The 16,494-nt window shown below is 42.6% G+C and overlaps 1 protein-coding gene and 1 pseudogene across 1 annotated transcript; both read left to right on the forward strand.

Moving 5' to 3' along the window:
* The first annotated feature begins 1,761 nt into the window (after nucleotides 1-1,761).
* On the forward strand, nucleotides 1,762-9,067 carry LOC148542792 (uncharacterized; annotated as a pseudogene).
* Nucleotides 9,068-11,852: 2,785 nt separating this feature from the next.
* Nucleotides 11,853-15,934, forward strand: LOC148542793 (thymosin beta-15A homolog). Its single transcript, XM_088467399.1, has 2 exons — nucleotides 11,853-11,977; nucleotides 15,713-15,934. The coding sequence occupies exons 1-2, from the start codon at nucleotides 11,878-11,880 to the stop codon at nucleotides 15,745-15,747; spliced, it is 135 nt and encodes a 44-aa protein (XP_088323525.1). The 5' UTR covers nucleotides 11,853-11,877; the 3' UTR covers nucleotides 15,748-15,934.
* The last annotated feature ends 560 nt before the right edge of the window (nucleotides 15,935-16,494 follow it).

The following is a 16,494-nucleotide window of genomic DNA, read 5'->3' on the forward strand; positions in this document are numbered from 1 at the left end:
TTCATGTAAACATCTGTACTATTTGCTAGGCCAAAGTAAGTAGAGGTATGGATGTTAACCATGTAGGCACATCCTCCCTGTTACATCATTTGCAGAGAGTTCATGCTAATTATTTGTCAAAATCTAAAAAATCCTGTATAACAACAAGCAGTCCAGCATCAGCTACCAGCAGTATGGATTGATCCCAGCACATGCAATCTACACCGACAACACCATGATCAGAGGTAGTCCTCCTGCATCCAATTTGTAAAGACTAAATGACTCCATCCCTATCCAAGATTCCCAAGAAGAATCCTTGCATGCTAGGGCTGCTCGGGGTGAATCTTCATCACAGAAGGAGACCAAGAAGACTAGTAGTTTAAAATAACTAATGACTGTATAACAATTATTTGCAAGAGGGACCAAGTATGACAGACGCCATCCTGCTGCACAGCGAATCACTGAAGCCATGATGGCTGGGTTAGCATTAGATATTCACTATAGCTTCCTGCATTATCATGTGCTCAGTATCTCATTACACTAGTGTACCCTCTCTGCTGCATATTTCCCTGCATGCCGTCTCAAACCTGCAAATTCAACTTGATCTTTACTGTGAACAGTCTGAACCTGTGCTTCCCTGCATTTAATATTGGCTTTCCCTGTGCACAGCTTAAACTACAACCTGCTTACCATCATGCAGTTCCTGTCTCAGCCAGCAGAGTTCTACATTCAAGATCTACATCACCAGCAGAGGGTGCATATCCCTAATGTGTATTCCTGTCTGAACTTATACTTTGTGTTCCTGCTTCTTATGCATTGCCAGTTGCATTGCTGGTCCCAGCCTGGTTACCAGTTGCATTGTCAGTCCCAGTCTGGTTACCAGTTGGCAGCCCAGTTACCAGTTGCATTGCTGGTCCCAGCCTGGTTACCAGTTGCATTGTTGGTCCCAGTCTGGTTGGCAGTTGCATTGCCACTCCCAGCCCAGTTACCAGTTGCATTGCTGGTCCTGGCCCGGTTACCAGTTTCGTTGCCGGTCCCAGCAATGTTTAACCAGTTACAGCACAGTTACCATATCGCAATACCATCTCAGCCTGGTTACCTAATGCTATTATGCATCTACAGTAGTTAATATCCTAGGACTCCCACCTTTTTATTTCCTTGTCCAGTGCCTACTTCTCTCCTCAGTCCTTTCTCAATGTAATGGGACTTAATTAAGCCACCTAGCTTTCTTTACCTAACCTCCAACCAAGTCCTATTGTAAACTCCAGTCTGGGTACAGAAAAACCATCAGTCCTGACAGTGTGGACAAGTGGTACTGGTGAAACTAAAATTACATGACTTGGACAGCCCACTGGGTGGGTGTATCACCTTCTAATACAGAATGCCAGCTCGTTCACAGGCAGGCTACTCTCTGTATCACTGGCTTCATTAACACCCCTTTCAGACAGAGAAAAGAACCCGGTAATTTTCCGGCTCTAGCCAAGTCGACCCGGGTTTTTTTTCTGTCTGAAAGGGTCAACACGGGACCTAATTCCCGGTACTTTGACCCAGGTATTTACCTGGGTTTTTCCCGGGTCTTACACAGGTTTGCGGCTGTCTGAAAGGCGCCAACCCGGGTTTTTCTACTCCGGGCATAGTAAACAGCGCTTATTGGCTGAGATGGCGGTGCACAGGCTGATTGGCTGAGCGGCTGGGTATCCCTGATTGGCTGAGCGGGCGGGGCAGTGGCGCTGGCGTCTGATGTCACAATTGTGCTGCAGAAAAGGAGAGAGAGAGATAAGCATGGCACACTCGAAGGATGAGGAGATCCATGAGCTGCTGGCAGTCAGAGAGGAGGAGGAGATCCGCAAACAAATCAGTGGCACAGTGAAGGATGCGATAGTCTACACAAACATAGCTAAGGTCCTCACCTCAAGGGGCATTGTGCGGACCCAGCAGCAGGTAGTGAACAAACTGAAAGCTCTACGCAAATACTACAACAAAGTTCACAACCATAACAGGCAAAAAAGTGGTGCTGCCAGAATGGAATGGGTTTACTACGATCAGTGTAATGAAGTCTTTGGCAATTCTGCACTGTTTAATCCCATTGCCATATCATCGTCTAGTTGTGCATCTTCACGAAGTGTTACCCCGGAGAACAGCCAATCCTGCCCAATGACACCACCAATACTCTTTGATGACATCACAGAGATAAGTGACACAGATCCGATGGCTGCCATGGGGGTCCCAGACACCAATACACTTGAGGGTGTGGTTGAGGCGAGTGGAAGCAGTGTGAGTGGGACGCCAACTCCTGCACAGACTGAGACTCCGACATTGCGCAGGAACAGTAAGTTGTTAACATTGTCCTGTATTGACTTGTCATTATAGTATGACTATGCTGATTTTACTATGCTGAATTCCAAGCTCAATGTATCTGTTGCAATGTGAAGCTAGTGTGCAGTAGGCCGCAAGCTCATATATGTTGACATTACTGCTTTGATTTCATTTGTAAATGTATTTTTCTTTTCTTCTATTCCTAGTCTTTGAAGTACCAGAGCGGAAGAAAAAACTTCCAAGATGGAGCTAGCACCGCGCACAATGACCAGAATCCTGGTAAATCAGCTGCGAGATTCTGATGCTGAATTCCAGGCACAGGAGGATGCCAGACTCCAGCACTTCTTTGACAATGATTGAGAGTTACAAAATTCATTTTTCAGTCAGCTTGTTGGTCTACACGAACAAATTTCCCCTTGAAAACAGAGAGGCACAGGTGTCCTTCCTTAACGGTCTAGTGTCTAGGTTACACACTCCACAACCTTATGTAATGTATCCTCCTAAGTACTCAGACGGCACAGGAAATACTAATCAATATGGCACTGTGCATACTTATGCAGATGGCACAGGGATTAATACACAGAATGGCAGAGTGCATAGTTATTCAGATGGCACTCATCATAACACTCCACTTAGCACTATTGTCAGCACTGCCTAAAGACAGTTGTAGACTTGTATGATGTTTTACATGTTTGCTGTCTAGTTTATATTTATTTTTTGTTGAAGCTTGTTGTTTCTGACAATATTGTTTATCCTGCCGTTAACAGGCCTGGCAAGAGCTTAGGGCAATGTGTGGGTGCACTTTAAGTCAACTACATGTATATATGGGGGATGTACATAATTTAGAATGTACACACATTACCTCCATTTGTTTTGTATTTAAAAATTTGTATACTGCACTTAACAGGCCAGTCGTGAGCTTTCTCCCAGGTGTGGCCGCTGTATTACCAAATGTATACTGTATATGTGTCGTTTCTAATGGTGCATACACACGATCAGATTTTTTCTTCAGATATGGACGATAACGATTTAAAAATCGTTCAGTCGTTCATATCTGAAGGAAAATCGTTCATATCTGACATGCCTGAACGATGGACGATCAACGATGCGCGTTCCCGTTTGTCAGATAACGATATCTGACATCTGATGGGTTTGCAGTCAAACTTGGACGATTCCATTCATTTTAATGCAGTCAAAAATCGTTCAATCGTTCAAATCGTTCAAAACTTTGGTCAAATCGTCCAAATCGTTCAAATCGTTTAATCGTTCAGTCGTTCATCTGACAAATCTGACAAGTCTGACAAATCTGACCGTGTGTACGCTCCATAAGGCTGGCCCTGACACACAGTTCTAATAGTTGGGGTGCATCCCCTATTATAGTTTTCAGTTCCATGACAGCACAACCTATTTTTCTATTGTCTTTATATATATATTTATATATATATTTAAATTGTTGAATGCATTAAGGCCATGTTGTTAATGGCTAATGCATATTTGTTGAAAAATAAAAGAAGCACTTTTAAAAATTTAATACAAAAGGTGTTACATGTGACATAACATGTACATAACATGAGCCTTTCAAATAAAAAAAATTTGATTGCAAAACAACACTTGTGTCCTCTATACTATGTCATTGTAACACTTGTGTCCTCTATACTATGTCATTGTATGTATGCAGTGATCAGACACCACCCACTTTTCATGACCTCATCTCTGTGTGCCATAAAAGCAGTCCATTTATTATGACACACAGTATATTGCAGGGATAATCTGGGTTCTATGTGAAAGGGATCGACCCAGGAATTTCCCGGGAATGATGTGCTGTGTGAAAGGGGGTTAGGAGCAAATTCCCGGGTCCTTCCCGGGTTGAAAGATATACGGGAAAAACCCGGGTTTTGGGGATTTTTCTGTCTGAAAGTGGTACAAGAGGCATACCAGTGTCAACCTGTTGGAAAAACTCAGGGATGTGATAGCAAAATGGCTTACCCCACTAAGGCCCATATTCAATTTGAAGCGAAAAGTCTGAGGTCGGACTTTTCGCCATCATCGCCGTTTTTTCAGGGGATAAAGTATCGGGCGCGTGCCTGCTTATCGTCATATTCAATTAGGAATTGTCCAAAATGGGTGCCGGCGGAAAGGTAAGTATAGAAAAGTCCTGTCACTTTTGGGGAAATCAGACTGTCACCCCCCAAAAGATGGTCTGACATGGGGGATCACTATGGGTACCCCTATTTGGCCTGCTTAAGGTAATTGGGGTTTTTAAACAGACGCGGCAGGTGCATTAATGTGTCATTGAAGAAGTGATGAAGCATAGCATTTAGCTTTAGTTTTTAAAAAAAAATAACTAGTGCCATCAAATTTGGGGTACATGAAAATGGGTGCAAACATATTTTTAAGTCCCTAAATTGATTTTTAAAATTCTTCAAACATCCACCTGCCGCAACCACCCGCATTCTAGAAAACACCTGTCGCATACTTGGGGACCCCCCATGAGTCAATTTCGCTAGGTTTGTTCCCCAACTTTTTCTTTTCGCCCCCAAAATGAAAACACTTTTTTGGGTGTGTCCTATGCTTATTTAAAAAAAAAATTGACACAGATTACTTTAAGGGGACATTCCAAAGGCTGTAGGGTATTTTTTATTTAATTCTATACCCGAAAACCCCAATTCTGCACTTTTTTTCGCCACCTATGCAGTGGAGAAAACTTATCCCAGTTTTTTAACAAAGACTTTTCGCACCTGCGAAAAGTCTTTGAAATTGAATATGGGGATAAGTGAAAATGGCGAAAATAACGTCATCGCCGATAACAGACTTTTCGCTCCAAATTGAATATGGCCCTAAGACTCTCCACAAGCTTTGTAATTTCCGATAACATTGTACAAGCATTACAACTGGGTAAATTTCAACATGTACCATGTTTTGCGAACACAAGAAAGTTGGTGGGTCTGAATTTCTGAAAAAATTACAATTCATGCTATCTGTGACCCAAAAAACTACTGGACATATTTTACATTCAGCAAATGCATGTAGAAGATTCCAGCTGCTGCAACAACAGTTCCATTTGCCATGACACCAACTGAAGCAAGAGGTAGTAACCGGATGGAATTCCACCCTTTATATGCTTCAGCGACTGGAGGAATAGCAACAAGCCAACCAAACATACACAGCAAGCCATGACATAGAGACTAGGGGAGTGGGACATTGGGGGTCATTCAGACCCGTTCGCGAGCAAAGGACGCTCGCAAACGGGTCGATGTTGCCCCACTGCGCATGCGCACGACGGAGGGAGCTCCGTCGTGCGCATGCACGAGACCCGGACTGCGACAGCCAAGCTGTCGCTCCGGGTCTCGCACCAAAGGGGCCGTGCTGTCGATGTTGATTGACAGCACGCCCCCTTTGGTGGGCGTGCCGGGGGCGTGCCTGCCAGACGGAGGCGTTCCCATGGGAATGCCTACCGTCTGAAGCCGGCCCCACTGACATCACTAGTGATGTCAGTGGGAGTGATTTTGGCTCTGAATCACTCCAGGGCTTGTGGCAGGGAGACCCTACTGCAGGGTCTCCGTCGCAAGTCTGATGGTCGCGATGGTCAAGACCATCATCATGAACGCTCGCTATAGCTGTGGGTGGTCACCCACAGCTATACGAGCGTCCAGGAGGACGCTCCATTTTCATGGAGGAGGGCCCTGATTCAGAGCGAGCTCTGAATCAGGCCCATTGTTCCTTAGTCCAACACAGTGGAGAATACTGTTCAATGAAGTGAGTTCAGACACTGTCAGTCTAAGTCAGATGATTCCTTTAATGAAACTACTGGAAAAGCCGTTAGAGAAGCTGAAGGAGATGAAGGGCCATATTCAATTTGGAGCGAAATGTCGGAATCATTTTCGCCTATTTCAATTATCCCGTAAACAATTTCAAAGACTTTTCGCAGGTTCGAAAAGTCTTTGAAAAAAAACGGGCATAACTTTTCACCATTGAAATAGGTGGCGAACAAAAGTACAGAATTGGGGTTAAGAGGTGCAGGCTTAAAAAAATAGCCTGCACCGCTGGGAATGTCATTTAAAAAAAATTATGTGTCAAAAAAAGTTTAAAATAAAAATAGTGACACCCTCAAAAAATTAACTTGAATTTTGGGGTTAAAAAAAAAATAAAAAATAGGGAACACACTTCTAAATACCCAAATTAAATGCAGAGGGGTTCCCAAGTATGCGGCAGGTGTTTTCTTCATTGCGGGAGTAGCGGCAGGTGCATTTTTGCTAAATTTGTAAAAATCATTTTAGGGACTTAAAAAAATGCTTACCCCCATTTTCATGTATCCCAAATTTGATAGATATTTAAAAAAAACAAAACAAACTATTGCTAAGTGCTATTCTTCACCCCTTCTTCATAACCGCTAATATGCACCTGCCGCGGCTATTAGAAACCCCAACTTCAATCAGCAGGTAAAAATGTGGGTACCCATAGGGGTCCCCCATGTCTAGACATCTTTAGGGGAGGTCCCTGGAATATTTCCAGAAAATTCCAGTTTTTTGGCAATACTTACCTTTCCGCTGGCTCCCGTTTTCGTTAATTTCTAATTGAATACGGGGATAAAGCGGGCACGCGCCCGACACTTTATCCCCGGAAAACCTGCCATGTGGACCGAAAAGTCCAGCACGGACTTTTTCACTCCCAAATTGCATATGCCTCGAAGTGTAGAGATAAGTATTTTGGACTTGTAGATAAAGGGCCTGATTCAGCATGGATCGCAGATGCTACAACGATCACTAAAAATTGTGATCAATTGCAGAACTGCAAAAGGATTTTAACACACCCACCAGTACGCAGTTGCGTATGCAATTGCAATGGCAAACAGGATCAAATATAATTGCAACCAGGCGCCATTGCCACTGATCGCAGATCCTGCATAGCTAAGGACCTGAACCAGTTTTATCACATCATTCGATGTTATTGTTGTTATGTGTACACATAATTAATGCAAATTGTCCCTTTGATCTAACCAATTTACTCCTAATGACCTACTGTACATGAAAAGACTAGGGGGTAAATTTACCAACAATCGAGTCTGATCAAGTTTTTATTTTTCATCTCTTTTTGCAACTCGGGTGATTTGATGCTTCTGAAACTCACAAATTTACTAAGAAGTGAGTTTAGCTGTGACGAAGTTGGCCGATGGTGAAGCAGATCGAGATATCTCCCCCGAGTAGCAAGTTTAGATAGAGATTACACACCCGAGTTTGCAGTGTTTGCTCTCTGCCAAACTCTCCCAAACATTCAGGAGGCTGCTTGTGTGTTGTACTTGTAATAAAAGGTTATTATTTAAAAAAAAAAAAAAACTACATAGGGTCCCCCGCCAAAAATTTTAACCAGCCCCGGACTGCACAGCCAGTTCTGGTTCCTAAAAATTTGGGCTCCTGAGCCTGTCCTGGTTTTAAAAATAGGAGGAAAAAACTGCGTAGGAGTCCCCCTCATTTTAAAACCAGCACCGGACTCAAATCTGCCTGGGGTGTAATGCCAGAGTAGGGGACCCTATCACTGGGTCACCCCAGTAAAAGCATTATCACCCCAAGCCGGTCAGCCCAAGATGGGGATCTCAGGGGAGGTGGGACCCCTCCAATAGAGGGGTCCCCCCTATCACGTGCACCCTAGGCTTAGTCTGAAGCTCAGGGCTCTTCCCCGCAAACCTGGGCTGTGGGTATGGGGGTAATAGTAATGTAAATAGTAAGAAACTATTGTTTTTTTACCGTGGAACTACAGATGTCAACATGCCTGCCCTTTGGCACTTTGTGGAAATAGAAGTGTCAGCAGGCAGCCGGCACCCGTACCCCCGCTGTAAAAAATAGTTAAAAAACCACAACACACACCGTAGAAGGTATAACTTTAATATATACACCTACCTCACTCACACATACTTACCTGCTAATCGCAATTGGTCCACTTCTCCAAGTAGAAATCAAATGGGAGCACCTGTGAAAAAAGATGTTATACTCACTTCCATCCTGGCTCCGGTGTCCGCAGCATCCCCGGGTCTTGCACAACAAAAAAACAAACCGGCACCCGGAACATACACTTACATTAGCGATGTATGCGTGTGACCACATACACTGCTAACTGGCTCCTGACTGACAGACCAGCCCACGTGGGAACTGTCAGGAGCTGGAGCAAATCAACGGCAGCTCTACAGTTAGGTTCCGCTGATTGGCTGCCAGCTCCTGACAGTTCACACGTGGGCTGACCAGTAAGGAGATGGTTAGTGGTGTATTGGTCATACGCATACATCACTAATTTAAGTGTATGGTCCGGGTGCCGGTTTGTTTTTTTGCCAAGACCCAGGGATGCTACGGAGACCGGCGCCAGGATGGAGGTGAGTATAGGATCTTTTTTAACAGGTACTCCCATTGGATTTGTACTTGGAGAAGTGGACCGATCATCGGTTTGTGTGAGTTTATAGTAATCTCAGTGCTTGGTGCTAACAACTTGCATTGAAATAAAAGTACAATGATAAAACTTCTCGAGACAGTACAGTACATTTCACAAATTTGGCAGAAATATACAAAAGTTTGCATTGCAGAAGTATACATGCGTTCATACCTGTGTAACAAAACTTGCTCAGCAGTATTCTCTGTACCTGTTGTCCACTCTGCTTACAATCACCATGATAGATAGCACCTGCTATCGTTCCCATGTCCAGCTCTGTCCTCCAATTCCCTTTCAGCTCTGCGTGCACATTGGTACCATCGGTACTATTGGACCATTTACAGCAGCTCTGACCTGACTCAGAAATTGAAAATCTCATCACACACAGTGAGTACACGTATGCCGTCACAGTGGCTAGTTTATGCGCACCCATGCAACAGCGTTCACAAGAACTGGCATGCCTGAGTTTCTCCTCCTGATTAAATTGAGACACATAGGGGATGTTTAAGATGAGAGACAGAGGGGCTGGGTGATGATTAAGTTGAGAGACAAAGGGAAAGATTAAGCTGAGAGACAAAGAGGCTGGGGGATTTTTAAGATGGGAGACAGAGGGGCTGGGGGATGATTAAACTGAGAGACAGAGGGGCTGGGGGATGTTTAAGCTGAGAGACAGAAGGGCTAGGGGATGATCAAAATGAGATGAAGGGGCTGGGGGATGATTAAACTGGAAGACAGAGGGGAGGTGAGTGGATGGCTGAAGATGGAGAGACACGGGGATGAGGCTGGAGACAGGGGTGCTATAGCGACACAGGCTAGGATGAGGCTACTGCACACCAGCAATAATAAGGCTGAGAGACACAGTTGGGGATGATGTTGGAGAGACACAGATGAGCCAATGACTGATCTCCATATACTTACTGGGAGGGGATAGGGGGCCCTAAAAACATGAGTGTGCCAGGCCCCAGGATTTCTGGTGCCAGCCCTGTGTAGGAGCGGGGTATTAAGTGGTCTATTTAGTAAATTAAATATGGCTTTTCTCCAGGATTTTTGCTGGAGGAAGCCATTAATATTGTTTGTCACTATTTAGAAAAAAGAGAAGTGCGGAAAAATCACTGATTTCTCCGTCTTTTCTTTTCTATAATAGCAGTGCTGCAGCCCCCATTGGTTTCATTAAGAGCTGTGCACAAACTGGATTTGATAAAATGAGAGAAGCCTCTCATATACACATACGACATCTCAGGATGGCGTATGGGCGTCCCCAGGGGAAATACACAGGAAAATATAGTACTCTTCCTACTTTATCCCATAGTGCTTTGCGCCGCCCTGTCCCTGCGGCACAGGGCTCATCCTGTCTTATGCAAAGGCGAAAGACAGCACTATACTCTATTATTTCCTCGCCAGGATGCTAGCTCTGTTCCAGCACCCCAAAAATATAAATCTGGACATAAAACGAAAGCGAAAAATGGCAATAAGTTAATTCCACTTTTTGTTTTCCTTATTAAATAGAGCCCTAAGGGGTCCATTTATCAATAATCGCATACTCAGTATGATCAGGGTGCAATATTAGCGCACATGATCACATTGCAGTATATGCTTCACATTCTGGAGCTGGGCAAATCTGAGAGCATTGCATCCCCCATAGAAACCTATGGGGGCTGCCGCTGCTGTTGGAAATGGAGGGACCGTAGCAGATATTGGAGATTCTCTAAAACGTGTACTTTCAGGGAATATGCCAGGAGTGTATCAATAATGGGTGCAGGGTAAGCGTTGCACACAGGCCCCTGCAATAGTTAATGATAAAAGGGCCCCTAACAGCGAAGATAATTGTGTTATCTTCTCCATCAGCCCATTCCTGCATAGCTGAGATCATATGTAAACATTCGTATCCGCATGATTTAAGAAAAAGAAAATGTGCTTGACAGTAGTGGTTGTGTTACATTAGTATTTTGGTGTCAAGTAAATGACAGTTTGCTTTGTATTGCAACATGTACAATTACAATTCTGCAAAATAACAGAGGAGGCAGTATGTGCTAGGAAATAGTAAAGGCTGGATCTAAAAGGGTGTCAAAGAGCCTGGATCCAATGAGATATTTGGAAGGCGTGTAGTCAGTGTGATATATAGGAATGACACTCCAGACTAATAAGCAGAAGAAAGCAGAATTTGGTGAGTTAGATTCGTGGTACTGTACAAACGTATGGCAGAGTAATTTTTTATTTAATGAAAGCAGAGTTTGTTCTATATGAAAGCTTCTTGTTCTGCTTTTGTTAGTCTATTTAACCAGCGTTGTAATGTGGTATTTATTATTGCGCTGGAGATGTTACATTGTGTTGTTTGATGGAATGCTTATGGTGCGTTGTACTTACCTAGATTAGGCTTGGGTGTTATGGCAATTGTTATTAAGTTTATTGGGTAGAGTGTATTTGGAATCTGCAGTAATCCTGTTTGCTTTTTGAGTAGGAGTCTTATCTGAAAATGGTAAAGCTGCCTTTCTGCGAATGGTTTGTTTAATTTTAATGTTTGCAAAATGTTTGCAGAAATATGTACTGTATTTGTCGTTTCTGGGTAGTGTAGGTGACTCTTGTTGCAATGCACTGCATGGAAGGGCGGGAGAGGAACTTAATACATTTCTTTCTATCTAGGGCCCCTATGTAATGCTGTAAACTTGTGTAAACTTGTGTACGTTGCATTAGTTGGTAATGTGCTCATTCAGTCAGCTGTCTGCACACCAATAACTTTCTGCAAATCACGTTTTAGCCAGTATATATTTATATGGCGAATCTAAAATGATTGCAGCTCTACGTTTTCTTGAATATTTTACTTATATATTCCTTTATTTGAACAGTATCACACAGTCTGTATTTCAGAACATGGGCTGCTGTGAGAACATATTACTTCTAAACAGTGGTGTAATATTTTTCCTGAGGACACTGTAGGACAATACTGATATTAAAATTATGTCTGTACCAACTATTCATTTAGGTTTCAGCAGTAACAATCTGAATTGCATACTATTAATCCCTTATATCTTGCTGTATGAGAAAACTGGCTGAAGTTCCCTCTTGCTAGAGCCACCCATTTCCTTAGCTAGTAATACCACACCCTGTGCCTGCAGTGTGAGATTTATGAAATGTATTGTCTTTTTTTTTTTTTTTTTACATGTAGTCGCAATGGCTGATAAACCGGATCTATCAGAGGTGGAGAAATTTGACCATCGGAAATTGAGAAAAACTAACACGGAGGAGAAGAATACTCTTCCCTCTAAAGAGAGTGAGTATGTGTGCATTAGGTATTTCTCCTGCCCAGCTTAGGTATTGCAGTCTTGCTACTACTCTAGTAATTTTAGGTGAAATTAAGAGACAATTCCAGATATAAAGCATGAAAGTAAAATCGTTTTGTTTTAGCCTGACATTACAGTGCAGCTCTATGAAAGTTTTGAATGGAGTATTCCCCCCCCCCCACCCCCTGTTCTTTATGGACAATGAAGCGACCACCCAAATTTTTAGGATCGTGATTTAACAGAAACAGGTACAGAACAAATAGCTGAGACCGCAGTTATTGAGGATGCAAGGATATCACTGACCCTTTCCCTGAGTATGAATCAATCCACACATTGCATTTTTCCAGAACAAAAGTCATGGGAACTTGCTGCAGAGAGGGTGACTGAGCATTATAAACATACTTAGGGCCTGATGCAGCGGCGATCTCTAATGCAACTACATACGCAGATTGAGTGATTGTTAGCCATTGTGCATGCGTATAAGTTGCACTGCGCATGCGCTGCCATCACGCTGAGATTACGTACGCACAGAGGAATCCATCACAGAGTGAGTGACAAGCTGAGAGTATTTGAGAGTGGTGACGGGAGAGTGATCCGAAAAACGCTGTTTGAACACCGTTGCTTGGGCGTGCATAAATTAGCCACAGCGATTGCATTCGCAGCTTGAGAGCCCACTGCGTGCAAGGAACCATGCAGTTTCTGCGACTGGTCAGACTTGGTATCAATGCTTTGTACCTGTGCAACGTGCGTCGATGGTGCCAATGTTTACACAGAAGAGCGACATTGGATGGATGTGAGAAAGCAGTAGTGGGCGTCTTTATGCCGGCTGAGCTCTGGAAAGCATTAGCATATTTTCGTTTCTGTGTTCCGTGCAAATTTGCACAAGTTAATTAACACACATTCATCTCAGTGCTGCACATACTGTGAGATTTGTAGGACAACTGTAGTTTTGTTTTTTCCAGCAACCCAACATTAGTGGGAGTTTCATCACTGGAGAGGGTTTAATATCTGGCTACATCACTGCGGGCACAGAGCCCATTTGAGTCATGGGCAAGTGTGCTCTGCAGTCCTTACACCCATGATAGATATGCCAATACAGTATGTGATTGTTTTTTTATTTTCATTGTGTACTTACTTAGTTTTTGATGGAGTTGTTCTATGTTCAAATTGCCTGATGCAATCAGGATGTAGGCCAGTAGCCAGTAGGGTATCTTGTATGAATTTTCTCTGCACATGACCAGAAAGAGGGTGCACACATATTTGTCTATGGATACTTGCATGACTCTTCCACTTTCGCCTGCCTACATCTGGAGAGGCAGACGGGGGAGGGAAAGAATGCTCTAATCTAGGGTGAGTACAGTAAAGGCATGTTCAAACAAATGCGGATCATGCAGACCTGCAGAAACACATATACCCCTTTTCCACCTACTATAGGGTAGGTTCAAAGTACACACACTGTTGATGTTTTGTCATACACCAAGTGCATACTGTATGCTGCTGATATGTAAAAGGGTGCAGCTCGTATATGGTGCTGCATATCTGCAGAAATACTCTAGTTTTCCATGCTGTTTTGGAAATGCCCAGCTCTGCCTCAACCCTTTTATTAACTCTAATCCAGTCATATCAGATACATGTAACCAAACACTGGTATATCCTGCATGCCTGTCATTGTGTCCATTGCTGTTGAAGTTTCTACGGGATTCTGGGAAGGGTTCTAGTAAAAAAGAATATTAACAGCATAGGACACAAAGCATTAGTCACAGAGACCAAAAATCTAAGCTCTTACCTAAACTGCTGCCTGTGTGCTATAATCTTGTCAGCACTGTAAGGTTGTGGCATGTATCCTTGTTGCATTATTCAGGAATTTGTAAGCATTTTAGTCACCTTAATTCTTATTAAGCATACATTTGTAGTTGTAGTTGTATTTTGATCCAGAATCCTAAGTGCATTTAATGTTAGAAGTAAACTAAGCTAACTTGTATGTAAAATGCACTAATATTCATGTTACAGTTCCCCTTAACCCTTTATTTGGCAGTGTTATTCTCACACAACATTAATTTTATACCATAGTTATGCTGTAGTGTTTACATTTTATCCTTTCTTTGGCTGTGATGTTCTCAAGCAATATCTACAGTTGTGCTTTTATGGTGCCGACTGTTTCAGAGGATCCAAAATTCACAATTAAATGAAAATATAATAATAATAAAAATGTGAAAACAATTTATATTCTTGGTATTTTTAATATTTGCCAAATAAAGGGTTAAAGAATTTGAGATATTTTAAGACAGTCATTTTAGACAGAGGTGTCTAAGCAACATGATTTAGACCAGGGGTGGAGAACCTTTTTTCTGCCGAGGGCAAATTGACCTATTTAACATTATTCGCGAGCCAAGCGCAGGCTATGCCCCCTCCTTGTGACATCACACGGGGGTGGGGTCACAATCGCCAGTTATTACAGCAATGCCTAGAGCATCATGAGGATGCTCCAGGGAGCTGTAAGGGCAGCAGTGTGACGCTGCAGATGGCATTGCTTCATAGATTCTGGCTGCAGGGTGTCATTTTAGGCTAGAAGAAAAATGCCCAGAGGGCCATACCAAATTATTCCGTGGGCCTTATACGGCCCCCGGGCCTGAGGTTCCTTATCCCTGGTTTAGACTGTGGAACAGTTTGGTAAAAGGCCATCTGTGTCACATAAAAATGAGAGTACTGAAAATGTTTGCACTATGCACAATTTACATCCATATTTTGAGTTGAGTATAACTTATACTTGTGCCCAACTTGTGCTTGAAAAGGTTAGCGGTGTTCATGAGTTCGACATTGACTTATTTTAAGATACACCTTTCTTGGAGTGGTGTAAGTTTCAGTGCTAATGATGATGGTGACATTTTTGTGCTGAATATTTCCATAAGCTAGATTTAAAGTTGTACGTATATCAATAAAAAATAGTTGCCAAAGCATAAATATAATTACATAATGTTTAATTTAACTGTAAATTAGGTCTTATATGTCTGCTGTGTATTGGAAGCTATCTCTGTAGTGATAGGGCTCAATCCAATTAGCCGTGATGAACTCGTGGGTTCGAGTCATTGAGGCAATAGTCGCAATTTACGGCAGCCCGGATTCGCTTCAAAGTGCTTGCAGCCCCACAGGGCTCTGAGCAAAATGAAGCGAATTCAGACTCGGAGCGGGCCGCAAAGGGTGCAAGATGCCGGTTCATTGCCAGCATTTTAACGCCGTTGCAACGGCAACTCGCACCTTCGCATATAATTGGATTGACCCCATAGTCTAGCTTTCAGTTTTGTTAATTTCCTGAAACTTTTCTGTGAATATATATATATATATATATATATATATAGCAGTAGCCCTTGTGTGAATAACTTTTTATTTTATATTTTTCATCTGAATAGGTCTGGACTAACGAAATGAGCATTCAGTGTTATTTTTCAAAATTGCCTGAATTTTGTCCTGTCAGTAGGGGTGTCCTGTCAGTGCCATGACAGCGTGCCACAAATCCTTGCTGCTGGTGCATGTGGCAATGCTGTGGTGTTCTCAGGGGAAAATACCACTGCATTGCCATGCATTGTGATGCAGCCACTCCTCCAGCAAGGCTTGACTATGCACCATTTGCACATTTACAGGCTGTCACAATTTTGCAGATTTTAAATGTTGGGAGGTGTGATATGTGTATTTATCTAATGTTAACATATTGCTTCATATCCCTACAGCCATTGATCAGGAAAAGGAAGCATGTAAAGAATAATAAAAGCACTTTGACTCTTCCTGTCTTACTATGACCACCTCTTCACCAATCACCATATCTACTGGCTGTAGAAACAAGTTACTTTTCAACGGGACCCCGCTCCCACATCTTCCACAATTTATACATTGTAAAAATGAAGCTTAATGTTTAAATGTTTAAAAAAAAAATGTAAATCTTTATTTCACTATTTGATGTGTGTGTGTTTTTTTGTGTTTTTGTTTCATCACTTTGTTTCTATAAAGCAGCAAACTCTTCCTGTAGGCAATGTAATTCCTCCCATAAAGCTAGATAGGAACCAAGTCTCCAATGGCACAATCTAAAGCTGGGTACACACGTAAAGATTTTCTGTCCAACAATCCAACTAGTTTATTGGTTGGAATGAAAATCTGGTAACGTATGGGAGTAAGTGATGATCAGCAATTTGCTCCTAAATGCCAGAAAACAGATGAAAATGGTCGGTCAGACAAGTTTGTTAAATGTTTGATCTAAACAATTTGTTCAAACAACAGTTTTTGTCCATTTTCCGGCATTTGGGAGCAAATTGCTGATTGTCATTTGCTTTCATAGCTTATCGGATTTTCATTCCAACCAATCAACTAGTTGGATGGTTGGACAGAAAATCTTTACGTGTGTACCCAGCCATAGGGTGGAAGAGACAAGGAGATCGCCTTCTCACCCTGTGTTAGTTACCACAAATATTCTGGGTTAATTGAAGTAGTGAACAGTTACCTGCGCAGCTTCACAGTT

This window comes from Taudactylus pleione, unplaced genomic scaffold (genome assembly GCF_031769625.1).
Source record: "Taudactylus pleione unplaced genomic scaffold, aTauple2 ptg000009l, whole genome shotgun sequence".
NCBI lineage: Eukaryota > Metazoa > Chordata > Amphibia > Anura > Myobatrachidae > Taudactylus > Taudactylus pleione.

What these genes read in the sequence shown, in the direction of transcription:
- LOC148542793 (XM_088467399.1), top strand. Translation starts at nt 11,878, where the DNA reads ATGGCTGATAAACCGGATCTATCAGAGGTGGAGAAATTTGACCATCGG. An exon ending in TACTCTTCCCTCTAAAGAGA is followed by an intron (nt 11,978 to 15,712) that starts GTGAGTATGTGT and finishes ATATCCCTACAG; the next exon opens with CCATTGATCAGGAAAAGGAA.